The sequence below is a fragment of the Canis lupus genome, chromosome 34 (genome assembly GCF_011100685.1).
Source record: "Canis lupus familiaris isolate Mischka breed German Shepherd chromosome 34, alternate assembly UU_Cfam_GSD_1.0, whole genome shotgun sequence".
NCBI classification, from domain to species: Eukaryota; Metazoa; Chordata; class Mammalia; order Carnivora; family Canidae; genus Canis; species Canis lupus.
The window spans coordinates 3,791,711-3,818,440 of record NC_049255.1 but is presented as its reverse complement, the minus strand read 5'-3'; the positions used below and the strand labels follow the sequence as shown (position 1 = coordinate 3,818,440).

Sequence of the window (26,730 nt, the reverse complement as noted above, 5' to 3'; positions counted from 1 at the left end):
ATTGGGGGTGGCTCTGTTTTCTCTGGTCCTAAGAGCTGGACACTACACCGAAGCATGAATCAACCTTCAACAGTGCGAAGGAATTCCAGTGATGGTACAAACTTGGTGTTTCACAGGGGCATGGCACTGCCAAAGCCCAGAGAGGATGTGGGGTGCAGGGGCCAGTATGACATCGAGGGGGACAAGTTTCACCTTCAGTTAATATTTTCCTGTATTTGGAATTGCTTGACCATGACCCACAGTTAAAACTTGGGTCTTTTAACGCTGTGACCTGGTACATGGACAGACACACATACATAAGACACAGTCTGACCCTCACAGCCTGGAACACACTCTGATATTTCCTGCTTGATCCTATTCCATTAAAAAAAAAATGCTGGTCTCCACCCACTGAACTGACTTCGTGAGCCACCCATGGGTCACAACCCATAGTTTGGAAAACACAGTTTTCTCTGACAAATGCATTAAAAGATAAACCCTCCCATGCTTCCGTTTTTCCCTGTAATTATAATCAATGTGTGAAGGCCACAGTAGGGTCATGTAGGCAACCCTAGTGCTACAGGTCAGCTACAGAATAGTTTTTAGAGACAAACACCTAAGGCTCTGACCATAGTTGTATGTCCTCAGACCATACATGCAGGGCCTGGTGGGGGACGCACTGCTTGTGTGTGTTAGCATGAGTGGCTTTTCCAATAGAGTAAAACCTTACTTAGTTGGTTTCACTAATTTGAAGTTTGTGTTCATTAGAAGAAAGGCTGGACAAACAGGCAACATAAACAAGATGGTAGGAAGAATATTAACCCCTTAAGAAAATGAGGTATTGGGAAGAAACCCCAAATATCCTACAATGAAAATTTATTCACAAATAATTGTTATATCTATTACAAATAAGTCTTACTTATGCATTAAATCATGTCTCCTCTATGAGAATTTACTGGCAACCTTAACTAGTTGAGTCCGAGTTACAGCATGATCACGAAAGTAACAATACCCTATTTTTTAAATAAATATTTTATAATTTGGAAATTAAAAAAAGTCTATCGCACTACCATTCACTAGAATTAACACAGATTAGTGAAGTTCTACTGCATGAGTTTATTAGTTTTCTTAGGTTTGCTATTCAGAATGTGTACACACATTCCTATGAAAAGTCAGGCAAATTACATCAGCCAGGTGACAAAAGCTCAATTTCATGAGGTCCCACAACAGCTTACTTAAGACAGCATAACTGTCTTTCAAGGTTCAAGACCCAAATGGAATGTACTGGTGGAGAGGAAGGGGTAAATAGGTAATGTATTGAAGAAATCCCACCATGGGAGGTTTCCTATCCTACCCCATTGTCCAGCTGTCTTCATAGACTTTCCACTGCGTTGTGCACATGGTTGCACGTTGGGTCGTGTGGCTCTCTCTGGCCAGGTCATAGGTCCAGGTGGAATCTATGGAAGTTCCCAACCAGGGATCACAGGAGGATGCTTGCCTGACTTCTCTGACTATGGACTGCAGGGTGTGGGAAATGCTACACAAAAGGCCCCTGGGTGGCTCAGTAGGTTATGCATCTGCCTTTGGCTTAGGCCATGATCCTGGGGTCCTGGGATTGAGCCCCACATCAGGCTCCTGGAGAATATGTTTCTCCCTCTGTCCCTCACCCCGATCGTGCTTTCTCTTTTGATCTCTCTCTCGAATAAATAAATAAAATCTCTCTTTTTTTTTTTTTTTAAAAAGAGAGAAATGCTACACGAAGAGCACTCCCACAGCTCACACTGGCATTGAAAATGTGGGGAATGCAAAATAAGTGGACATTTAGCTACTTGTAACATGTCCCAGGGGAGGCTCTCAAAAGAGAAGAGTGGTCGTCTCTAAGCAATGTATAGATGTTTTGCTTGTATTTTTTAGGGCAATAGCTGAAAGTGTGGTCCCTATACAGCAGCAGCAGTTCATCTGGGAGTTGGCTGGAAATGCATGTTCTGGGTCCTATGTGAACCTACCCAATCAGAAACTCGGGGGGCCATGCTGGCAAGCTGTGTCTCACCCACCCCCAGGAGATGCTGGTGTGACTCAAGGCTGAGAACCAGGCTGTGCTCTAAGGTGCAGAGGGGCAGCCCCGTAGTCTTGCTCACTTCCACCTTCAGAAACAATTAGGAAAACTCACTACCATATGCTGAGTCAATCCAGACAAACAAGGAAACAGTTTTTAATCTGTATTCACACACATATTGAAAAAACTACCCTGCCCCCACCAAGCCCATCTAGAAGAATTCAGTCCTAAGGACTTAGGTGGAGCACAGCAAGTTGCTATTTCCTGAGTGCTGCTACTGGCCAGCACCACCTGGAAGCCTTAACCAGCCTCTATGACATTAAATCTTCTGAAAAATTCCCTGAACAAGGTATTGCTGCCCCATCTCCAAGATGAGAAACTGAGGCTCAGGACATCACAGCTATGTGGCCAAAGCCACAGATGACCCTGGCAGAATCAGGTTTAACTCCACCCCTCATCCTGAACTCAGTTCAAGGCTCCAAGAGCTCCTGGGAAACTTGTCCTCACAGCCATGACACAGAATGCTGAGTCACAGATGTCTGCTAAGGGGGTCACAAGTGACAGAAAGCTCTTGGTGAAATCAAGCTGACTTTTACATCTGGTCTTAAAGACTAGTGGTGGGGGGATGCTCCTGGGAGTGAGAAGGGGGAGGGAAGCAAGACCACAACCTAATGGTCAGGTGCAGTGGGAGGTGCAGGTCTAGGGAGCATGACTGGGGGAAATCACATTGGGGACACCCTGACTGAGGGATGTGCACTGTCTTCTGGAGGTGATGGGGAGCCCTTCACAGCTGGAGAGCTCTGCCCCTGGCCCATCAGAGGCACAGGCAGACGGTGCCCTCCCACTCAGCCTGTGGTGTGGCCCTGGGGAAAATGCCCAGGTTCAGCCTAGCCCCAGGCTTAGAATCCAGACTCAGCTACCTTTCTGCACCCACTCAACCTGTCCCAGGCTGAGTCACTCCCAGGGGACTGCCTGCCTCAGGGCTTTGCTCCAGCCCACTCCGAGCCCAGCACACACAGAGTATTCTAAGGAGAGAAAGGAGAGATTTTAAAAAACGCAACTTCAACACTTTGTGGCTTTAAGGAGTTGGAGCAGGGGCGCCCCACACCAGGCGCAAGGGTGGGCAGGAGTCAGCCTGCTGAAGACGGAGGGGTGGTTCACAGAGCGCTCCCCTGCACCAGTGCCCAGGATGGAGGAACGCACAGATGGCCCAGGCCTGGATCTCCTCGGGGAGCCCTCATCCTCTTGGGGGTTCAGATGGTGAATGTGGGGCAGAGATGGGCTAAGGACAATGGTCATCTCAGGAAGTGGAAAGTGAACTGCACAGAGCTCCACCATTTAATCTGGAGTGAGTCAAGTTAGCTAGGTTGTGTGATCTTTCTCTAGAAACATCCAGACTCTTGCTCATGAGCATGGAGAGTGCTGTGGGCAGAGGACTGGAGGTGTGCATAGCATACTGTGTGTGTTCACGCTGGGGTTGGGGATGGCTACAAGAAAGCCACCACCTTGGGCTTTAAGGTACAAGGTGGGGCTAAAGAGAAGCAGGTGCAAAGGGGGAGGCACGTGGAATTTAGTTTGTCTTGGACACCCAGACGGAGATGTCCAGCTGGCAGCTGGCCATACCAGTCTGAAGCCAGGTTTGGTGGCGAGGGCTGGAGGGCTGGATATGGGCCTCGCCATTGATGCACAGTCAGAAAAACTGTGAGTGCCAATGAGCTGACCCTGGGAGCATGTCCAGTGAGGAAGGAAGGGAGGAAAAATGTAACGTAGCTAATAAAATAACAATTGAGAGCCTTAATTTAAACATGAGTTAACGTAAAACCTCACCTCTTGAAGTATTTGAAACTGTCCAACACGACATAAACCCTGCCGGGGGTACACGCTCCGGGTTCTGGAATGCGGGAGTGCGAAGGCTTGGCTCACGTGCTTGTTCGCCGTAGGAGAAGGGCGAGGGCGGGGGACCTAGGACGGTGGCCGACGACACCCGCAGCTCCCAGTGGGCTGGCCGCACGGCCCCGCCCCGGGCCTGAAGCTTTGCTCTTCCTTAGAGGCTGGTGCTCTGGGAGGTGGGCCTGGCCTTCCTGAGCGCCGCTCAAGCTCGGAGAGCCACGCTGGCCTCTCTTTCTTACTCTTCAGCATTTAAAATCCTCGGCAGCCCTCCGGCACCTTCTCTCCCACTTCGCCATGGGGCTTCTCTGCCCCGTCCTGCAAGTGTCGTGCCCTGTCTTCCCGATCAGCCCAGGGGCCTGATTTAGGGGGAGGTACCCGTTCACAGCCTCCTCGTGCCGCTGTCCTCAGGCCGAGGCCTTGAGCACCATGGGATGTGAGGGTGACCTAGGGCACTGCTCCCTCGGCGAGAAGACCGCCTCGGGGAAGCCCAGAGCAAGGGCAGCCGGGGCCTCGGCAGGTGGTGACCGCGTGCTGAGGGGGGCTGCTACACACAGCGCGGTGTCCCCCAGTCCGAACCCCCGGGCCTCACGGTAGGACCATATTTGGGGACAGAGTCTTTCAGGAGATCCTCTGGTTAAAATGAGGTCATGAGGGTGGGTCCTTATCCACGATGACTGGTGATTTTATAAGAAGAGGGAACTTGGACACAGACATCTGCACACAGGAAGGAAGACCACGTGAGGACACGGGGAAGCCAGCCATCCACAAGCCAAGGAGAGGCGCCTCAGGAGAAATCAACCCTGCCCACACATACCTCCTCTCAGACTTGGGCCTCCAGAACTGTGACATGATCCATTTCTGTTGTTTGAGTCCTGAGCCTGCAACACGGTGTCAGCCTGAGCAGACTGCTGCAGAGCTACCCAGGGCTCAGGTGCAAAGAAGTCAGTGGGGGCAGTCCCCGAGGGTGCAGCAGTGAGGGAGAGCTTTGTGGAAAAGGGGCTTGCGTGGCTCTTGAAGGACCGGTACAGTTTGGGTGAGTCCATAGACGTGGCCTACTCGGCTCAGGATTCCCTGGACTTAGGGAAACACGTGGGAAGAGAGGTCTGCAAGGAGCGTTGGATGCAGTGAGACTGGGTGAGGCTACAAAGAGTGGGGCCCACGAGACCGCTGGGGGCTGTCGGCCAGAGCCAGGCAAGCGACAGGTCTATAAATGAGCCTTGAAGTCTTGGCTGAAAAAGCCCTTGGCTTTTCGAATGATCAATCAATAGCCATCATTCATAAGGTGCCTTGTGTCACGCAGAGTTGGTGTCTTTTCACTCTGTGAGGGCTCATCACTTTTACCCCCATTTTATATCCAAGGAGTCCAGGCTCTAAGAATCTAAGTGCTTGGGGCCCCCTGGGTGGCTCAGTGGTTGAGTGTCTGCCTTGGGCTCAGTCTGTGACCCCGGGGTCCTGGGATTGAGTCCCTGCACTGGGCTCCCCGCAGGGAGCCTGCTTCTCCCTCTACCGATGTCTCTCATGAATAAATAAATAAAATCTTAAAAAAAACCAAAACAGAACTTAAGTGCTTTCCCCACAATCACACAAGCAGCAGGTCACAAAGTTGGGGTTGGGAGTGAAACCCGTTTTCTGTCCCCACCTGAGCTCCCTGTGCTCCAGCCGACCGCAGAGGTGAGCTGAAGCCCGCCGCCACCCGGGGCCGGGCCACCAGTGGGCAGCTCGGAACAGGCAGCCCAGCTGGGCAAGCCATCCAATGGGTAGCCTAGCGAGGGCGGGGCAGGAACAGACCAGCACGGAGGTCTGAGGGCTGAGCGTCAGGGAACGTTCATCAGGGGACGTGAAATTTCTCGGTCTGTTCGTGTGTGTTCTCACTAGGCGTGAGAAGGAAGAGGGCCATAGGACTGGCGGCAATGCAGACTTGCAGCCGGATCGCTTCAACGAAGCTGTGAGTTCTTTCACAGCGAAGGCACAGGTGGGGTTTGGATCTGTGAGCATCACGCCGACATCCAGATCCCTGGAAAGCCGTCTGATGCAAAGCTGACATATCAGTTTAGACATATCTGTGTTGACAAAACTTGGCTCTAAGAGGCTCAGGATGAGGTTCTTAACCCAAGCGGCCCTGAAATAGAAATCAGCACATCCACCAACCAGGCGAGAGGAAAACCAACCCACTTGCCCTGTACCTTATTCTCACCAATGCCAAACTGACATTTCACATTTCCTTTCCTTACGAGTTCAGGCAACGAGCCCCCATGGCGTCGGCAGCACCTGTGACTTTCATGTCACATTACTGTCACCGCAGGTATGGTAAGATACTATTCCATTCGTTCCTACCTCAAAGCGACGGTGGCCATTAGACCTATCATGAAATCTTGCCATCAGATTTCTAAAGAAATAACTGTATCATAATTTTAGATGATATTTTGATAACTGAATCTACTTATGGCAAGGAAACCCATAATATGAGTAAACAAAAACAAAATTGGGAAAAATGCAAAGGAGCAAATTCGAAAGGGTTTGGAGCATGATGGAACAGATGCACAGACACGCAGACTCTTGGGTCTCCCATTGGGGGGCCCGGGGTTCCCCTGCTGGGACTCCCTGAAATCTAGCCTCAGCCTGAACCACAGTGAAGGGAATGATAAGCATGGCTGCTGAGCTGCTGTTAGAGATGGGACATCTCAGTGGCAAATGCTGCAGAAGTTGAAGACACCGCAGCCTGCCTGGTGTCCTGGGTTTGCTCTGCACAAGGATGCTGCTGCGTCTAACAGGACAGAGCATTCAGGAAGGAACAGGAGGTGGCTCTGAATACATCAAGAGCCAGCTTCCCAGCCCATGCACTGCTAACGCCCCCACGTTCCTGCAGGTGTCGCTCGGGCAGCCAAGTCCGCATCTGTCCCACTCTCCTGCGTGGGGGCCTGGGGTAAAAGCCTGAACCGTTGTCCACAGCAACAGCTTCTGACCTTGAGAAATTCAGGCAACTGGCAGTTGTTTGCTGGACTTGTGGGCTGTTTCACACTCAGCTCTTGAGAACGCAGCACAAGTGCTTATAAAAGGGCTGCTGGGTCACTTCTAGATGGAGTACCCTTGGAAAGCAATTCCCCAGAGTTCATCCGGGGAGGGACAGAAGAAAAATGGTAAGAATTTATACAACCGTCAGGAAGTAAATGGGTTAATGAAGGTTTCTAGGGAAATAGGGCATGCCGAGGAGCTGGGCAGGCTGCAGTATGAAGGAAGCTCTCCCGCCCTGCCCATCATCCCAGCCCCCTGGCCATGAAAACTCACTGTGGAATTTTAACAGGGAGGCTGCACTGAGGTATTTATCACTTCACATGTCAGTTTGTCACATGTAACAATTACTGTGATGATCTCAAATTGGACCTGACACGAATCCTCTTGATGATACAGCATGCCTGTATTCAGCAAGATGAATACTGTTTTTAATTTCTCCAGCAGAGGATGCAAGGATCGACCAGGGTCGCTCTCAGTAATTTCCATACCACTTGACTCAGCGCCCATCCCGCAGTGACCATGCCCCTCTGGCTGACAGCCGTGGCCAATTTTAGGAAGCGTGGTGTCCCACGGTGCTTACTGGTCGTTCACAGTTTTCAGAGACAACAGGAATTGGGGAGCAGGAGAAATTTAGGGTCATAAATGGAGAGTTGGGGAAAACAGGCTTGAATAAGCTCTGAAATCATGTCAATTGGGAAATAAAACCTAATTAAGAGAAACTGTGCTTTATGAGGAACTTTCCAGGAACACATCAATTGTGCCCAGTAAACTCTGAAGTCCGTACGTCCCTGGCTAGCAAGAAGACATTTTTTCTCCTCCATCCCTCCCACAAGCAGCTCAGTCAACCTGATCCCTGCTGCGGCAGTGTGTGTGTGTGGGGGGCCAGCTGCTGTCTGCCACACCCCACCAGGCCCAGGTGCCATGGGGACACACCACTGACTCTAAGGAGACCCACTGGGAAGATGTCAACATCTACTGGATGAGGCTCAGCCCCTGACAGTAGTACTCTGCTTACAGCCATCACCCAACAGCTAATGCTGATGGCGACTTTTACAATTACCACTCCCCACTACCCTTTAGATTGTGGTTAGGAAGGAGCCCACAGAACCGAGTATCCATCACAGAAGCTGCATGGCAAGACATTCAGTGATCAATGTACCAAAAAATCCTCTTTACACATCTTTATGCTTCTGGCCATTGGGGCTGCAAAGTCCTGGCCATTAGAAGGCATGGCCATCCTTCAAAGGCATGTCCCTTGATAAAATATCAATGCCAAAGAAACAGACAGATACACCATACATACCTGCGGCCTTGCCAGCCTCTGTCGCCAGGGTCCCCTCGAAAGAGTAAGCAGTTTACAAGAGAAAGAAAGCGAGACATTCGGTCATTTGAAAACAGCAATTATGGTCACAAACTCTTAAGCTGAGAGGAGAGGGGAGATACAGAATTAATAGCCCATTAGATTACAACAGAAGACAAAAATGTTAGAAACCATGGAAAAGAATTCAATCGCCCTTCTACACATGCATGTATCTCGTCTTCTAAAGATTCGATTTGGGTTGCAAAGCTCGCTCAGCTACCTGTGGTGTAGCTGGCCTAGCCCAGGGCTCCTAACTGGGTCCTCCTCGGCACCCTAGCGTTTCATAAGAACAGCTCAGTGGCCACAGAACGTTGGAGATGATGCTCGGCTCCTCTGGGTTGTCCTCATGCAAGGACTCTTGGGAAGAACTAACAATGACGAATGGAGGTACATATAGGAATAATCATTAAGAATACCCAGGCGAGAAATAAAACAAAGCAGTTCTTGAACAGTTTTAGTAAAGAAAAAGACAGCATGGTACAGTCCCTAATTAACACATAGCACTTCACAAGGAGAGATTATATGGCAGGCTCTGGGCCAGATACTAAAGCTAAAGAAAAAATGTGTGAAACCAAGCTCCTGCCTCATTAAAAATCTTGGTCTGAGTTGGCTATATGTTTTATTATATGCCATTATCTTCATCCTCATTATACTGTGACACCTTCAGTGTCCGTCGCCACAGCTCCCAAGGATATATGAAAAGGAGACTCATCCCTCTTGCTCTGCATGTTAGTCGGGACTGTGTGTTATCTCAGATGAGTGCATTTTCACAGTGTTCATTTAGAAGATTATTGAAACAAATACTGAAATACAAATGATGCATTGTTTGGGTGCAGAAAACAACCGTAGAGCACAAAAGAAAACCCAAGAGATTTGTTTGATGAACTGTAGCACTCAGGCAGTCCATTTCCTTGTGTTGCCCTAAAAGTGTCACACAATAATTCCTAGTAAAAACTTTAAAAAGATTTACAGGTACAGCACCTTTAATCTTATTTTAGTCTGAAATGACTCATTACCTACCCAGGATCTACTCTACTCCCAGTGGAATGCAGATGGCCTCACTGAGGACCCATTCTCCCCCCGCCATTCCTCGAGGACTGACTTTTGCTTTCTCATCTCCTCCAGAGTCCAGCGAAGTCCCAGCCATGTCATAGAAACTTCATAAATGCATAACTGTTATTAATTCACATGTGCTTTTTGTTATTTTCAAAGCCTACAGAAATTCATTTTTCCTCATTCTGTCCCATTAGAGAAATATTTATCTACATAAATATCATGCTACAGATGAAGAGGCAGGCCCCGAAGGTTAGTGTCATACCTGGGACCACCCAGGAGCCACAGGCCAGGACTCAGGAAGCCCTGGTTCCATCCCCAGCATGATACTTTTCCAGGCAAAGCTGCTTCATGCCCAGACCATGGAAGTCTGAACCTAAGAACTCCATGTCCCTAAACTGCTTGGTTTCATAGTCATAAATATGGCCTAGGGTTAAAAAAGAAAGCTATGAAGACCAACAGATAAACCATCAGATAAAAAGCCCAGTCTGAGTTGGATCAAACTCAAGCTTCAAGTGGAAACATTTCTCTTTCTGTTCTGTTGTCCTGTAAGCGATGTCGGCTCAGTGACTCAGAGGGAGGAGCCCCTGTGCTAGCCTAGCCCCCAGGCTTGGGTTTCTGATACCTCCCATCCAGGGACCACAGATGTACTGGCACAGTCTTGAATTCTGAATGCCCAGAAGATGCTGCAGGGGCAATGGAGACTTGCTGCCCTGGGCCTCCTTCCCCCTCGTCTCTCAGCTTCAGGCTCCCCCCGATCCAAAAGAGGCAACACAGGCATTTCTCATGGATATCCACCTCACAGGCTTAGCCTGGCCAGAGCTGGAAAGGGTGTGCATTCGTTTCTATCAATAATCATATTTGGGACCTCTGGCAAAATAGAAACAGACTCTTTCATTCTTCAGCAGTATTTGTTTTCAGCCCATGTGGCACCACCCTTCCCACTGAAGACTTTTTATTTAGTTTTTCCACTTAAAGTCATAGTGAACCTATCTGTGAGTCATCAGTTTTACGTTGATACCAACTTCCTCTTATTTGTACTTTTCTGGTCTGATTTCCTGTCTTTGCTGACCTTAGGAATCTCCAATCTATGGCTTCTGAAATCAAGAAGGACCCAGTCTTCATCCTCTGTGCTTCCCCCACACTGGGCTGGGAGGTTCCAAGGTGGATGGCTCCTGACACAGAGATCTCAGCACCTGCTGGAGCAGCAGCCACCATGATGCAGGCCGAGGGTGTGGGGGACACCCTCAAGGGAGCTGGGGCCACTCCAGCACCGAACTTGTATGAGTGCAAAGCTTGAGCTGACAATTGGGGTAGAAAAAAAAAATGACAGAAACTCTTCCATCTTAAAGGAGCTTGGATGGAAACCAGTATCTAGCAATATGGTCTTTAGTGCTACAAATACATCTCTGAACTTTAAAATCCAAAGTAAAATTTTAGGATTTCTTTTCAATAATTTCTCCCAAACTTTTTGGAAAAAGAGGGCTGGTTGCCAGAATATAAGCAGTGGGCAGCAGAGTGGCAAGTCTTTGGAATCAGAGATCTGGATTCAAATCATCCTTGTCTCAGTTCCTCTTAGAATAATCTCAGGCATGTCATCAGTCTTTCTCAGCAAATCTCCTCATCCATAAAATGAGGGGCCACTGTCTCCCTTTGTAGGCGGTGAGGACAAAGTAAAAGTAAGTATATATGGTGCCTGGTCTCACAGAAGCTTGTATTTGTTGTGATTTGGCTGTTAGACTTTATGAATAATGCTGAAGTGCTTGTTTGGTAGTGGGGGCCATCTTCTGAATTTCTTATTTCCCAAGGCCCAATTAGGATGAGACAGACCATAAACTCAATGGGCGGAATGACAGACACTTTCCAAATGTATTAAAGTCCCATAAAATGTCCTATAGGTAGTTCTCCCTTATACTGCCTCCCTTCTTCTCTCTAGAGTACTTATAAATACAGTGGTCAATTAGGAAGCTATAATTATTTATAGATAGCTAAAGGGTAAATTACTCATATAACATTTTTATAGAGTGTTTACACATTTCTGAAAAGCATATAGACTTTATTAGCATTACAGAGCCAGGGATGGAGTCTCATGACTCAAAGTGTGGTAAGAACAAGCAGCACCACATTCTCTGGGAGCCTGCGAGAAATGGAATCTCAAACCCCACCCCAGACGTGCTGATGCAGAGTCTGCATTCCCAGATGATTTGCAAGCACACTGGGAATTTGGGAGGCTCTGCTCACTCCTTGGTCACTCAGGCTATGGGATGGGAAAGGTGTTGGCTGGGGACTTAGGAGACCAGGATTCTGCTGATTGCTACTCAGCCTCTGCCACTGCTGCTTAGCTGAGCACCACTGGGCAATCACATCACTTTACATGCTTCTTCCTTCCATCCCCCTGATAAATCAGGAATTGTGAAGGGTGAGAGGTTTTATCTTACCTGTCAGTTAATCAGTTAGCCTGCCACAGTGTCTGTGTATGTGTGTGTGTGCGCACACATGTGTGTGCATGTATGAGCATGCACACACATGCATAAGACACAGACCTCTGGGACAATTTTACACCTAACAAAATGCTCAATGATGAAAGATTCAAAGCTTTCTTGCTAAGATCAGAAGCAAGACAAGGATGCCCACTCTCAAAACGCCTATTCAACAGTACTGGAAGTCCTAGCCAGAGCAATTAGTCATGAAACAGAAATAACAGGCATATAAGCCACAAAGGAAGAAGTAAAACTATTTATAGATAATATGATTGTAGGAAATGCTAGAGGCTCCACCAAAAACTATTAGAACTAATTAACAAATTCAGTAAAATTGCAGGATAGAAAATCAGTACATAGACATCGATTACCTCTCTAGACACGAACAATCTAGCTGAAAAAGAAATAAAAAAAAATCCCATTTCCAATAGTATCAAAAATAATACAATACTTAGGGATAAATTTAACCAAGGAGTTAAAAGATCTATACAATGAAAACTATAAAAAGTTGATGAAAGAAATTAAAGAAGATGCAAATAAATGGAAAGAGTCTGTGTTCATGGATTAGAAGAATTAATACTGTTAAAATGTCCAAATGACTCAGAGCAGTCCACAGATTCAATGCCATCCTTATCAAAATTCCAATGACATTTTTCACAGAAATAGAAAAATAATCCTAAATTTAGTATGGACCCACAAAGATCCCCAATAGCCAAAGTAATCCCAAGAAAGAAGAACAAAGCTGGAGACATCATTTCTGATCAAGGGATGATCAGTGAAATCAGATCAAGTCTGACACACTTCCTGATTTCAAACTATATTACAAGCTGCTGTAATCAAAACAGTATGGCACTGACATAAAAACATTACACAGACCAATGCGACGGAATAGGAGTCCAGAAATCTCTCCCTCCCACACACTTAAAATGCTGGGGGAATAATTTAGACTTATCCCAAGGGATAGGCAAAAAAGACAATGAAAAGCTTTGGTGAACTAATGCTCTATTTGTTTTGTCTTATTTTTCAGAGCTTCGGGGGAAATGAGATACAAAGAGATGATGTACAGAGTGGTAGATTCTGGGGTGAAGAAATTAAAATAGTGATACTGATGTATAATCTTACTGATCTAGGAATGTTTTTTAGAAACCTGACCTGTCAGCTAAGTCCAGGTGAATGGGTATCATCACCACAGTCCTAGGTTCAAGTTAGTGGCAATTCAGGAGGAACACATCTTGCCCAAAGACAGGAGTTTGGGGCCATGGTTCATAGCACTGGACAAGTGCACCACAGCATGCCTTGAAGCCAGCTTGGACAGATGCGCCTCTATATGGAGCCCTTACGCCAAAGTGAGTGAAGAGAGGGAAATGATGCAGAGATGAAGAGGCAGGATGTGTGTGTGTGTGTGTGTGTGTGTGTGTGTGTGTGTGTGGAGAGCCAGCCCAGCCCTCCTTCCAGCATCAGTAATATCATCGCTTCCTTTACTTTCTGCATGTGCTTCTAGGCTCAAAGCATAGCAACTCTTCCATGTGAACTGAACAGTATGTTAATTAACAACATTCATGTTGTTAATTGTCCTAGTTTTTCTGTCAACCTGCAGAACTTATCCAACATTGCAGGAGAGCAACCATCCTTTCCCTTCATAGGAGGTAGGTTTCAAAGCTCAGAACCATTTCATCAAGTCTACTTCCTACTGAATCCATGTGTGTTGAAAGCTAACCTCTGCTGCAGAGGTCAAGCTATTTTGGAGGAAGGGATTTTGTTAAATAAATGGAATGAATTAGTACTTCTAGAACCAAACTTAAACTTTATACTCAACTGCCATCTTGGAAAGTAGGCGCCCACATCAGAACTTCATATTTCTACTCTGTCATCTTAGCTGTCCTTCCTTTCATTTTCCACCTCCCACAACACTCTCCAAAAAAGAAAACAGCAATTACTTCTCTAAATTTAGTTAGACTGTCCGAAGATGCTCTAGATCCCATTGTCATCACACTCAGAAAACCTGGAAGGGCACCTGGGCACCTGGCACACAGTAGCACAGATATCCAGTGAATAAATGAATGGTCCCCCACAGGAAAGTGGACTACTTGCATGGGTATGCACTGGGAAATCATGGCCACCGTTTTCAGAAATCAGTGGGGCACAAAAACTCTGTCTCATAAAAATCTACAAGAAGAATGGGGGACAGTGCAATTCCAGGAACTTAACCAATGACCTTTGGTTAGTTCTGATGGTGCCTATAGGGATAATCTTTAAGATTTGGTCTTACAAACGCCTCAGGTTTTATTTTCAGTGTGTATGGCCACTACTTGTGCCAACTTCAAGTTCAAAGACAAGCTCTGGGGACTGAGTGTGGCTTTAAGAGGGGGTTCTACTGACAGCCTTTGGACTGGCCAAGTGCTAGTCCTCACTTGGACTCTGGGCCTAGGCTCTGACCTCCACCAGCCTTGTTGGCCTAGGACCCTGCCGCCTATGCTGTGGTCTCTGAACCTTCTTCTCCAGGCTCTAGGCTGAGGTCAGAACCTCAGCCTATGCTGGCCTCCCTTGACTTCCTGCCTCTTCTCTGTAGACCTGGGGCACTTGCTTGTCCTGTGGCTCTGGGGGACTTCCTGGACTGGCCTCTGCCTGGCCCACATGACCTAGGGGGTACTTGTCTTCTCAAAATCCACACTGCCACAAACTCTCCATCTTGAGACCATCTCAGCAATGAGTTAGGGAGAGGAGTGTGACCCAGTTCTGGTCAATGAGTTTGTTAGAGGCCTTCAGGCAAAGCTCTTCTTGCTCCTAAAAAGAGACTCCTATCAGGTCATGTCCAGCTCTAAATCTGATGATTCTATGAGAATTTCTTAGTTATAACACCATCCCCAATGCCTCTAGTCCACCACATTCACTTTATATTAATGCCTGCAGCCCTGCCTTCGAGGTTGTACACAGCCCAAAACCAAAGTAAATATCCTGCCTAGGGAGAGCTAAGGGGCCAACAGAAGATGTCTGTAAGAATAAAGAATTTTATTCCTCCACACTAACCTTACTCATTGACCTCTTTCTCTAGTTGGGAAATAAGAAGTAGTCGAGTTAATAAAGTGAATTAACTATTTTGCTTTTCAAGAATCAAAGTCTAAGCTGTTTGTTACTGATTCACCAAAGTATTTCTGAGTACTATGGATTTGAGACAGTTGAAGTCAACAGAGTTTATTTAAGTAGAATGTTTAAAAATTTTAGGCATGATAATTGTAATGTAATAAACTCAATAAAGTGCTCTTGTTTCTATGTAGTTATTCTTATATGCAGCATTATTCCATGAAGTTATTATTACATATTTCATTCTATAAAATCCAAGCACTGGAGAGTTGATTTAAATTCAGTTCGTATGTTTATGTAATAAGAAAATACTCCTGATAAATAGTTCAACCCTTTGAGTAACACCATAAAAACAAAAGAGTCATCCGTTCCATGAGGCTGATTCCACTGCAGATGCACACAGCAGTGTCTGGAGGGGAAAATTGATAGCTCCATTTCCTTGCTTCCTTCCTTCCATCTGATAAAAAGAGCTCTCCCAGCATGGAGGGGAGTGTGACAGTCTTATAAGGAGGCTGCAGGCCTGTGGAGGGAGAGGGAGCCGGAACGGGGCGCTCACCAGCTAATCCATCACACCTGGTTTCTGCATCCGTTAGAGAGCCAGACGCTGTGCAAGCACTGTCTACAAGCCAATGACCAGCAGCACCAGGCCGGCACTGGAGGAAAGTGGGCCTTCAGCACTTTCCTTCTCATCCCCAAACTGAAGGGGTGCAGCCAAGCTCCCGTGACATATGGGTGCCCATATGCTCCATCTCTCGGCGGAGCAGCGAGCCTTTGATTCACTACCCAACAGACTCAAGTGTTCCGCTGGTGCCTATCTACGTGAAAAGAGGACTCAGAGACTGAGTTCCTGGCAATGCTAATGCCCGTGAGTTCTAGGGCACAGTCTGGGTCACATACATCACGCTCTGCGTTTGTCGGGCGATTCTGGGAAAAGCTTCTTAATGTCCATAGCGGCCTTCCTATCAATCGCCCTAACATACATGAAGCCACAGGTTTTGGAGGAAATGTTTAATTTATACTAGACATAAAAGGAAAATTGGTACTGGAGCCACCCCTCATAACTAGTGACAAAGACCGTGCTTGGTGCTTAATGGGGCCTCTGTGTTATCAGGAAAATGAGACAAACATGCACATCTATTCTATTTATGTTTACTTTTTATCTGGAAAAAAACCCAGATGAAATGAATTAAGCTCTGCCACTCTTTACTATGTGGCTGTTCCGCTTGTCTGCAAGCAGATCGTGTGTCACGGGGCCTCGTGGTCCTCAGGGCTCCGGGGAAAGGAGCAGGTTCACCTCCAATGTGCCCTGAGCCTCTTCAGCTGCTTCTGGTGTCTTCCAATATACGTGACACCAGTTAAAGGGGGTAACGAATTCAATTCTCTAGTCTCATCCTTGATATATCCAGGCACCCAGAACTGTGCTCAAATGTATTAGGAATGCATTTAACTAACTTTTATGAAATGGACTTAACATGACGGTTTAAAAAGATCCCCACGGAAGAACTCCAGAGGCTGAAGCTCCTACCCACACAAGCCCAAGTGAACAGCAATCACAGAGAAGAGCTCACACCTCTCCTCCAAGTGTGTCTTGTGAGCCACATTACAAACACCAACCACCTAATCAGATGTGACAAGATGCTGCCCTCCCCCACAAAACCCGAAATCACCAAGAAGGCCATTAGAAATTTAGATTTACATCCTGAATCATTAATGAGAAAGCTCACGTCAAGGGTATTTGGACCTTGAGATATTAGCTAATGCTAACACAAAGTCACAATGATGAGCGAGACACTGGAAATACTGCTTATCTTATCTTTATCTAATACATGAATATCCACTTTGGATCCAGTTTAGAGCTTATATAACAGTAACATAGTAGCCCTGTAGAATTAAAAAATGAATATACACCTACAGGGGATGCAGGTACAGAACAGTTTTTAAACTGATGGGTTATGTGATCAAAGTTTGTGGCCCGCATCCCTGGTACAGAGCATCTACCCAGGCGGGCAGGCATATTGCTGCAGTGCTCAACTTGGCCAACGGTGCATGCTGACCCGGATGCTGGGGAAGGCTACATGAAGATCACAGTCATGCTGTCAGCAGCTAAGGACCTACCAGGCGCTGGGAGAAAGGTCTGGAATACATCCTTCCCTAGAGCTTCAGAGGGGGCATGGCCCTGCTGACACCTGCATCTCCAACTTCTGGCCTCTCCAATGGTGAGAGAATGTTCCTGTTGTTTAAAGCACTCAGTTTGTGGAATGTAGCTGTGGCAATCCTAAGAAGCGAACACCTGCTTCTTATGGGCGGCGGCCGGCCCACACAGGTCCTGTCTGCTCCAACCTGGGGGTTGTGAGAGTGGGCTCATCAGAGCCTTCCGGAGGGAGGGAAGAGGGCTGCCATCAGGACAGCAGTGGACTCTGTGAACGCAGAGAGACCCTGCCCCGCCAACAGCCTCTCATGGATGCCACCTTACATGCTACCAGCTGACTCGGGGAACCACGCAGGGATGTGGGGACCCGCCCCCGTGCTGTTAGCTTTCTGCTGCCCAAGCTGCCATGGGCAGAACGATTACTGTCATCACTTCCTTGCTGGTATACAGACCATTCATCAGTGCCCCGTGCTGCCTACAGAACGAGAACATCAATCTACGAGTCTCATGTGGGCAAACCTGACAGTGAGAGATGACCAACGGTACCTAGAGTCTTCCCCATTTTCCTTACCAAGGTGGCAGGACTATTCACTGTGACATTGTGCCTCTCAGGCTTTCTATTCTAGGCTCTCATGGTGCCTTCAGGACTGCTTCTCCCTGAAGGAGGCATCTCAGGCCATAAGCAGGTGACAACCACTTAGCCCCATCCCATGAATATTCCATGTCATTTCATGTCCCACCACATCAACACTTTGCCTTTGGCTCAAGGCAGGGGTCTGTGGCTGCTGCATCCCAGCTCCCGAGCCAGCTGTGGCTGCCCGTCATGACCCCCACCCAGCAACTTGGGGCACCTGCAACAGAACAGGCATCCATATAGCTGGTGGGTACTCAGCACCCCAGCCCCACATTATCTCAGGGAAAAAGATACATCTCTTCTAAAAGGTAGCTGGCAACTAGTCTGGATAGAAAAGATGATATTGGAAAGTGAGGATGATGTTGAAATTGGTTCATCACACGGTGAAACTAAAGTTCAAGTGTACAGATAATGGCTTAGAAAAAAATTCCCAGGTACATAGGCTGTGCCATCTCTTAACTTCAGAGTTTTAAATTTTTATTTCTTCAAAATTCACTTCAAATGAGAGACCCATTAAAATGGCCACAGATTGCCATCTGGCATCTGTTAGGGACTGAATTGCTTTCTCCCAAAAAGGATAAGTAAAATCCTAACCCCCTCGGTACCTCACAATTGACCTTTCTACAAAATAGGGTCTTTATAGAAGTAATTGAGTTAAAATGAAGCCATTAGGGTGGGCCCTTTATCAATGACAGACATCAGGAATCTTGGACACTGAGATGGACACACACAGGGGGAAGATGACGAACAGACACAGGGAAAGCACCATCGAGGTAGGGCACCTACTAGCCAAGGAATGCCTAAGATCGCCAGCAAACTACCAGAAGCCAGGATGGAGCATGGAACATAATCTTCCTTCACAGTTTCAGAGGGAACCAACCTTGGTGATACTTGATCTTGGACTTCCAACCTCCAGAATTGTGAGGTGCTACATTTGAGTTATTCGAGCCACTCAGTTTGTGGTATTTGTTACGGCGGCCCTGTAGTAACATGGCATCCTTACAGTAGTAGCTGTTTTAGGCAAGGGTTATTGGTGAATGCTAACAGTGGCAGGTGGAATCCTGATGAGAAACAGGGACCCAGTGCACTCCCGTGGTAGCCCACAGACATGGACAGAGCAGTGAAAAATTGGTCACCGATGTGCAGGTTCCCATATGAGGTTGATCAAGATGGTGCTCTGCTTTCTTATTTCAACTTTTATACTGCAAACAAGTGTCCTTTTCATGGAGGACATGTTTTGTAATTGATACATTCACTGGTGGAGATGCTTGGAGACAATGCAAATGCTCTGTTTCTCCTAGACTCACTCACTGTTTATGGTATCCATCAGTGGATCTTGTCTGTAACAGTTACTGAGCTGTTTGCCTATTGGTGATATTCTATTTCTCTCTCTCTCTCTCTTTAAAGATTTTACTTATTTATTTGAGAGACGTAGAGAGAGGCAGAGACACAGGCAGAGGGAGAAGCAGGCTCCTCACAGGGAGTCCAATGTGGGTCTGGATCCCAGGACCGTGGGATCATGACCTGAGCTGAAGGCAGATGCTCAACCACTGAACCATCCAGGTGCCCCATCTCTCTTTTTTAAAGATTTTACTTGAGAGAGAGAGAGTGAGAAGTAGAATGAGTAGGGGGAGGGGAAAGGGCAGAGGGAGAAGCAGACTTCCTGCTGAGCAGGGAGACCAACATGGGGCTCGATCACAACTTGAACCGAAGGCCGACCCTAAACCGACTGAGCCACCCGGACACCTCTCTGTTTCCCTCTTTTATACAATTATTAATTAAAATTCTTCTGTAAAGAGCTGTCCCTTCTCCTCATTCATATATCCAATTACTTCTATCAGGATGCACTCATAGATGTTTATTTTATTCTATGGGTTATAATCCAATACTATCCTTTTGTTGCAAATTGCTCCAGCTTTGGCCATTAGGAGCTCCTTCAGGTTGGCTCCTTTGTAGTTCTGACAGGCCCATCCTTTAGAGCACACTTCCTCACGTCTGGCACTCCAAACTTTTCCTGCCCTGCTCTGGAATTTACCACCTCTCCAAGGATTCCTGGTTCCCTCAAGGGGGGAAAAGTGTTTAGAAACAAAGATCTGCGCCCCAGGGATGCTCATGGTTACATGGATGTCAGTCCTCATGGGTGGTCAGGCTCTCTCAGAGAACGCAGCAAGGAAGTATAGGTACATGTGCCAGCCCAACCCATCTGCCTTTATTTCTGCACCTATGTACGCATCTATGTGTACCTACCATCCATCCATCCATCCATCCATCCATCCATCCATCCATCCATCCATCATTTAAAACTGAGTTTTCCAATTCTGATTCAACACCACAAAGCTTGTTTCAGCCTTCCTCCTTTCTAGCTGCAACCTCTCTTCTGATAGCGAGAAACTGGGCTCTCATTCCCCACCGCACATTTACATATTTGTTCAGTCCTAGTATACACACAAAGCAATCCCAGAATTGCTAACCCAAGCCCCTGTAAGAAACACATCTACTAATTGGAGTATAGTGTTTTTGTACAGTTTTGTTTGTGTGTGGTTTTTTGTCTTTAGCCTTGGAGTATCCGGTCAATATAGTGTTTTCTGAAGTTACTTGGGTAAGGTGTTTTCTTCCCCAGTCCTTCCAATGGGCTACAGTAATCATTTGTATTATAATTAAGGTGATGGGGAAGGGATGTTGTCTCTGGGATGCAGATGGAGAAGAGGTGGAAGGTGGGGCAGTAAGGCCTTCATCTGTTACTGTTTGGATTCCATTTTGGATCTCTCCCACATGCTGGATAATTTGAATTGGTTGCTTATTTTTTGGCTACGTGAGGTTCTAAACCAGAACTGCAAAGACAGCCATGCTCAAGAAGGGTTGCTTGCTCTAAATCCTGGGCCCTCCATTCCTATCTCCCTCTTCCTTCCACTGCTTCCCCACCACTCCCAGCCCATACCCCAACCATTGCATTTCTAGTTTACCCTTCCTGTCACGTAGCCTTTTAAATAGGTGGGACCTCAGTGCATTTTCCACACTAACCTGTTTTCTTCATGAATCCTACTGGCTTCCAAAGTCCAATTGTGTTTGCAATTTCTCCCTCACGTAACAAGAGTGAGCACTTCATCTCAATACACTTGACACAAGGCTTTGAGGAAAACCATGGCTTTCCTTAATTGGCTCGGTTCTGAGTTGGCATCTAGTAGCTGAAGCCTATTCCTCTTCTTGGAGATGAAGAGCCACAGGGAACTAGCGCTCAGCTTGACAGGAATTCTTGGGTAATATTTTCAAATTTCTTCTACTTCTTTTTCTTTCTCCTTTTAAATATGTAGCAGCTCAAAATAACTGGGCAGCATGGGAAATTATTTGTAAATCTCTGGAAAATTACATAGCATAAATATTTGCAAGAAAAAAGTAATTCCAAGTAAAAGTTGTGTTCTTTTGTTTTGTTATATAATAATGCTCCAGTTGTTCATTTTCTCTGTAATCAGTATTTGATTTTCAGATTAATGAGGAAGGAAGCCACTAGAGAGGAGTCAGTAAACGTAAAGACAGTTATAAAAATCTGGGAAGGAAGGCAGAGTTTTGCAAATGCAGATCTAAGGAGGAATTTGGCATCTGAGACTCTTCCCTTATTTTCATATCCAGAGAACACTTGGATCAAAACATGAAAAATAATAAAACTTTCAGATTAGGGTAATGTGGATGTTGAAGTCACATGCCATGACATTTCCAAGAGAATAATTAAATGTTTGACAGATTCTGCAAATAAACAGGTCTTTTTATATGTAAAGACAGCACAGTCCTCTGAAACCTTATAATATGATAATCATACCATCTATTGACAGCAAAGTTGCATGGGTGGGTTCACAGACTTTAGGAATATGGAAAAGGGTATGGGCAATCCATAATCAACAAGTTTATTTGGTAGAGAGACCTGGATTTACATTCTATGCCTGTCAATATATTCTGCGTATTGTGTGTCACTTTGGGGGCTTCTGTAGCATATTAGAGACAAGAGGAGTGTCCAAGTCAAGACAGAATCAGGGCTGAATCCTGGTCTGGCCACCAGCAGGCTACATATCTTTGGGCGAGAAAACCTCCCTAAGCTTTGGTTTCTTCATCTCTATAATGGGCACAGTAACACCAACCTAGAGGTGGTGTGAGCTTTAAACATGATGTGAGTGCCCAGTACAAAACAAGTACTCCATCGGTAAGCACAGTGTCGGGGCTAATAGTGAGGACTCTGGGCTCTGCTGGCATGTTGGCTCTACCACTCATTTGCTATGTGACCTTGGAAAAGTGACTTAACCTTTCTGAGCTGTTGAAGAGGGAGCAGTAATCTGGAATGGGGATAATAATCAATAACCAATTCTGAAATAGGGAGGACAATAAATGGAGGTATAAGGATCCAAGGAATTAATATGGACAGAGCTCTGAGCACAGGGCCACATGTACTGCACTCTAGAACATTGGCAAGGACAATTAGTTAGGATTACTCAGTCAGCCTACCAGAAGGACAAGGGGTAGGAGTAATGTCTTACACAGAGTACCAGGCCTGGTGTAGAGCTTTGGGGGGAGATGTGCTAGCAGTATTTGTCAACAGCTTCAGAGTCTTCAGAGGCCTACCCCATCTGTCAATAGTGTGTCAAGTGGTTTAACCCACGGTGGTCAAGAGCAAAGCTGAAGTCAAGAGGAGAGGAGCTAACACACTCATAAGGAACACATTATAGCAATTTGGCTGCAGGGAAAAAAAGAAAACTGTGCTCATGTGTTATACAAACCCTACTCTGCAGTCAGCCTGCTTCAAAATTCTTAGTTCCTCAGAGAACAAATCTTTGAGGTGAGTAAGATGCTAAAATCTAGAGTACTAGGGTGCTTGCTCCTTTGTCTCGCAATCATTCATCCTCTGGCATATTTATTTAAATTGCACATCTTCAATAAATGCTGTATTTCACCTCATGAAAAAAAATCAATAGAAGGAAAACGAGTGGGCTGTTTTGTCTTTATTTCTAAACAGGCTAATAAATTATCTGCTCTCACCATACTGACACTGTGTTTCACAGGGAAATAGCTATTTGTACCTTATTCCACTTACACTCACACAGAAGAGTGCTCCCTTACCTCCCTAGGCAAGGCTTTCCCTCTCATCCTCTTTCTCCCTATGGAACAACTGGATCTGAAGATGAGACCTCCCAGGTTCCCCAGTGGAGGGAATGACACAGGCCCACACACTCTTGTATTTGATACTAAGTTCCAGAATTTTCTAAAAACTGTAAGTTTCCTTATAACCTGCATGGAGGCAAAAGTCAACCTGAAGTGACCTAGGGCTGTAAATTTAAAGAGCTTACCTCCCTTGGTATGAAAATCAAATACAGATTAGAATATGATGCTCGAGTGCTGTATGGAATGTGTGCTGTTTTATTCTCATAAAACCCCCAAAATGTCTCCATTCTGAAATAAACTGGGCCCCCCAAGGCTTTCAGACACAGGACTGTGGACTTCTAGGAGAGTTATGTTCCAAACACAGCTTTGTGAAAACAACCAGTGAGAAAGGTAATTCTAGAATTTTCTTTAAACTGCTGCCTTCTTTAAAAAACAAAAAAACAAAAACAGAACTTAGGCTGAACCTCCATATTGCTGATCTCATGATATTTATTATTTATTATTTATTATTTATTATTTATTTATTTATTTAATTTTTGATCTCATGATTTTAAATGGGCAATAATCACTCAGAAACTTTGTCCCCAATTTTGTTTGCCTCTCAGGTGATTGCACTATAACTTATACCCTACAAGGTTCTGCAGAAAAGACTCAGTATGGCACATATGCACAGGGACAACGTGGGGTTACCAAGAACACACACGTCCTTTAGGGGGGATGTATGCTCTCGGGAGCTACTCTTTTGGAAGCCTGGCCCTTTGGGACCCTCTTCGACTGGTTTTAAATTCCTGATCCATTAACCTACAAGGTGTATGGCATGAGCAGGTGCAAAGCCTCTAAGGACTCGTTTCCCATGTAAAAATTGAGGAGGATGCCACTTACTACTCAGGACTATTGGGCTGAAACAAAATAATGCACCTTGTCCACAGAAACACAGGCTAGCGATTTCCCACACCCTTCCCACACTGAGCTTCCGCTCTGGTGGAGACCCTCTCTGGGGACAGGGCGTGAGGCAGAAAGCTCAGTGTGTACTTTCTTCCATGTGGACAGGCTCAGACAGAGGTGTATGCATTTGTGGCACAGGTTTAAGCATGACAGAGTAGAAGGAAACGGGTTTGTAAGGAGGTTCTGGAGCCCAACTCAACGTGAGAAACTCTGAGGAAAACAGGTAATAAACAGAGCTGGGGACACCGCAGACAGAGGAGCCGTTGGGGACCTGGGGAGCTGGGGGCAGAGATGTCATTTAAGGACCCCTGGGCATTCAGAAGGATGGGACCTTGCTGGTTTAGATTTGGCTGCAGAATGGGAAAGTCCAGATGTTCACGGACGGTTTTAAATCATAGTTCACTATCTTGGCTGCACAGATGCCAGGCCCACCCCAGAGATTGATCTAGAATGGCATTTTCGAAGGACTCAAGATGATGTCAATATGGTCGTGAAAGTCGAGGGCAGTGCACATGGATTGACAGCATATGGTAAGACCGAGTTGGGACAGGCGAACTCCAGATGTCCCTCCCGTCTGGGGACAGAGCCTCACTGATCACGAGCGGAAAAATACACCGCGCGGGGCGGCCCCATGGCGAGGGCTTATCAGGAGCGCAGAGCGGAGAACAAACGTTCATGTTTGACCGAGTAATGGTCGTCTGCCAACCGCGAGAGTTGCCAGCATTCTCACCTGGGGCTTTCCCATTCCTGGTCGTCCTTGTCTCTCTCTTCTTTGGTGTCTCCCGAATGCGGGTGTTTCTGCACGATGCGCATCCCGCCAGCTTTCACTAAAATGAGAACAAAGTGGGGAGTGATCAGCCTGGCAGTGGAAGGGCCCAGGGGAACCCGCACGAAGCTTTCGGCTGCCCCACAGCCACCAGGTGGGCCACATCACCCGGTGGCCACATGGATTAGCCACAGCGGCTGGTGCCCTGGTGGGACATTCAGCACGCCGTGCCAGGCAACACCATCTCTCACTCCAGACCCACTTAGAAACCTTCCAAGGCTCTCGCTTGCTCTGTTGCTTTCTTACAGGGACTTCGTAAGAGCAGAGGTACAAGCAGAGTATCACCCACGGGGAGAGAGTGGCTGCTTGCTTTAGCTTCTGTGCATGCTCTTGATGCAACAGGGTCCCACCTAATTCCTGTTCTGTGACATTTGCTCAAACACTGGTGATGCTTTTGATGGGTCTATCCAGCCCTGGGTGACACGGGACAGTCACAGAGCCCACACTGGCGGCAGCCAGTCATGTCTGTGGCAGCCTTTCCCAAAATGTGTTGTGAAGCTTCAGTACTAGCACACTTCTAAAAATGGTCTTGTTGACATGTAATTCACATACCTTTTTTTTTTTAAGATTGTATTTATTTATTCATGAGAGACACATACAGAGAGAGGCAGAGACACAGGCAGAGGGAGAAGCAGGCTCCATGCAGGGAGCCCAACGCGGGACTTGATCCCAGGACCCCGGGGTCACGCCCGAGGCTGAAGGCAGATGCTCAACCACTGAGCCAGCCAGGTGTTCCAATTGCAATGGTTTTGAATGCACCCAGAGTTGTACAAGCATCACCACAGTCAATCTGAGCACACTGCCATTACCCCAAACCAAAACCCCATCCCTATTAATGGTTGCCCCCCAATCTCCCCACCCCCAGCTCACAGCAACCACTCCTTCCAGTTTGCTTGTTCTGTGTACTTGACCAGCTCCTTTCACTCAGGGTGAAGTTTCCAAGGTCTACCCATGTGGCAGCCTGTGGCAGTCCTTCATTCCTTTTTATGGCTGAATGACATTCTACTGCACAGACAGACCACATTTTATTTATCCCTTCATTTATGGATGGACACATAGCTTTTTCTCACTTTTTGAGTATTATGAATCATGCCACTGTAAACAACCTGGTACACGTTTTTGTGTGGATATATGGACGTATGCCCTCTTTTCCTTGAGTGTACACCTACACAGTAACTCTGTGTATATCCTTTTGAGGAGCTGTCAAATGGCTTTACCAAAGCCATGGCACCATTTTACATTCCAACCAGTCCGAGCATTCCAATTTCTCCACATGCTTGTCAATGCTTGCTATTGTCTAACTTTTAAAGTACAGCCATTGTAGTAGAAGTGAAATGCTATTTTATTGTCGTTTGATTTGTGTTTCCTCAATGGTGAATACATTAATACTGCTTTGTAAGAAAACAAACCAACCCCCCACCCCCAAAATGGGGATTCTATGATCTGTTAGTGTGGGAAATGCCAGTTTGAACAAACTAAATGGGTTTCCTCAAGAGATTTTCTTGGCCTCTAGCATGTTTTGTAAGCTCTAGGAGGGTGTATAGAGTGTACCATCTTTCTCAAATTTATTTGATCCCAAAACTGCCCCCCCCCATCCCAGGAATGCTGGTTATCATCCTTTAGGCCTATAGTCTTCCACAGAATAGAGTTTAGAAATGCTGGCCTTATATCCAAAGAGCCAGCCTCATGTGCTGTCACGGGCATTGGGGTTGGCAAGCTACTGCACATCCTGAGCTACAGGGTTTTGGACTATTTAGCCACTGCTTTAAGCCTTTTTTTTAAAGCCTTGCTGCTTCATCTGCAGAAAGGGGTAAGAGCTGCATCCTAAGATCTTTAAATAAGAGAAGCTGCTGAAACCTTTCCCCTTTGTGATGGTATTTGGAGATGGGGCCTTTGGAAGGTGATGAGGTCATGAGGTTAGAGTCCTCCTGAATGGGATTAGGGCCCTTGTAAAAGAGACCCTTCCTCAGGCCCAGCCCCAGCCCCCCAGAGGTGCCTTGTCCTCTCCCCCATGTGAGGAGACAGTGAAAAGATGGCTGTCTATGAACCAGGCAGGGAGCCCTCACTAGGGGCCCAATCTGCTGGTGCCTTGATCTTGGATTTCCAGCCTCCAGAACTGT

General features: G+C 46.6%; 1 protein-coding gene and 1 long non-coding RNA gene across 4 annotated transcripts in view; one reads left to right on the top strand and one right to left on the bottom strand.

Annotated features, from left to right (window-relative positions):
* LOC119867468 overlaps nt 1-15,084 on the top strand; it is a 55,617-nt gene extending 40,533 nt beyond the window's left edge. The window contains exon 3 of the long non-coding RNA XR_005383658.1: nt 10,428-15,084. This is a non-coding gene — a long non-coding RNA (uncharacterized LOC119867468). The remainder of the gene's footprint in view (nt 1-10,427) is intronic.
* The window catches only part of LOC607300 (death associated protein), a 65,507-nt gene that overhangs the window by 28,833 nt on the left and 9,944 nt on the right, over nt 1-26,730 (bottom strand). For 2 of the 3 annotated variants that reach the window (XM_038583315.1, XM_038583316.1), the window contains exons 2-3: nt 24,515-24,611; nt 8,241-8,274 (exon numbers count right to left, since the gene is read on the bottom strand). In XM_038583315.1, coding sequence (XP_038439243.1) covers nt 8,241-8,274; nt 24,515-24,611 — 131 coding nt within the window. The remainder of the gene's footprint in view (nt 1-8,240; nt 8,275-24,514; nt 24,612-26,730) is intronic. The other variant, XM_038583314.1, reaches the window with a different exon arrangement.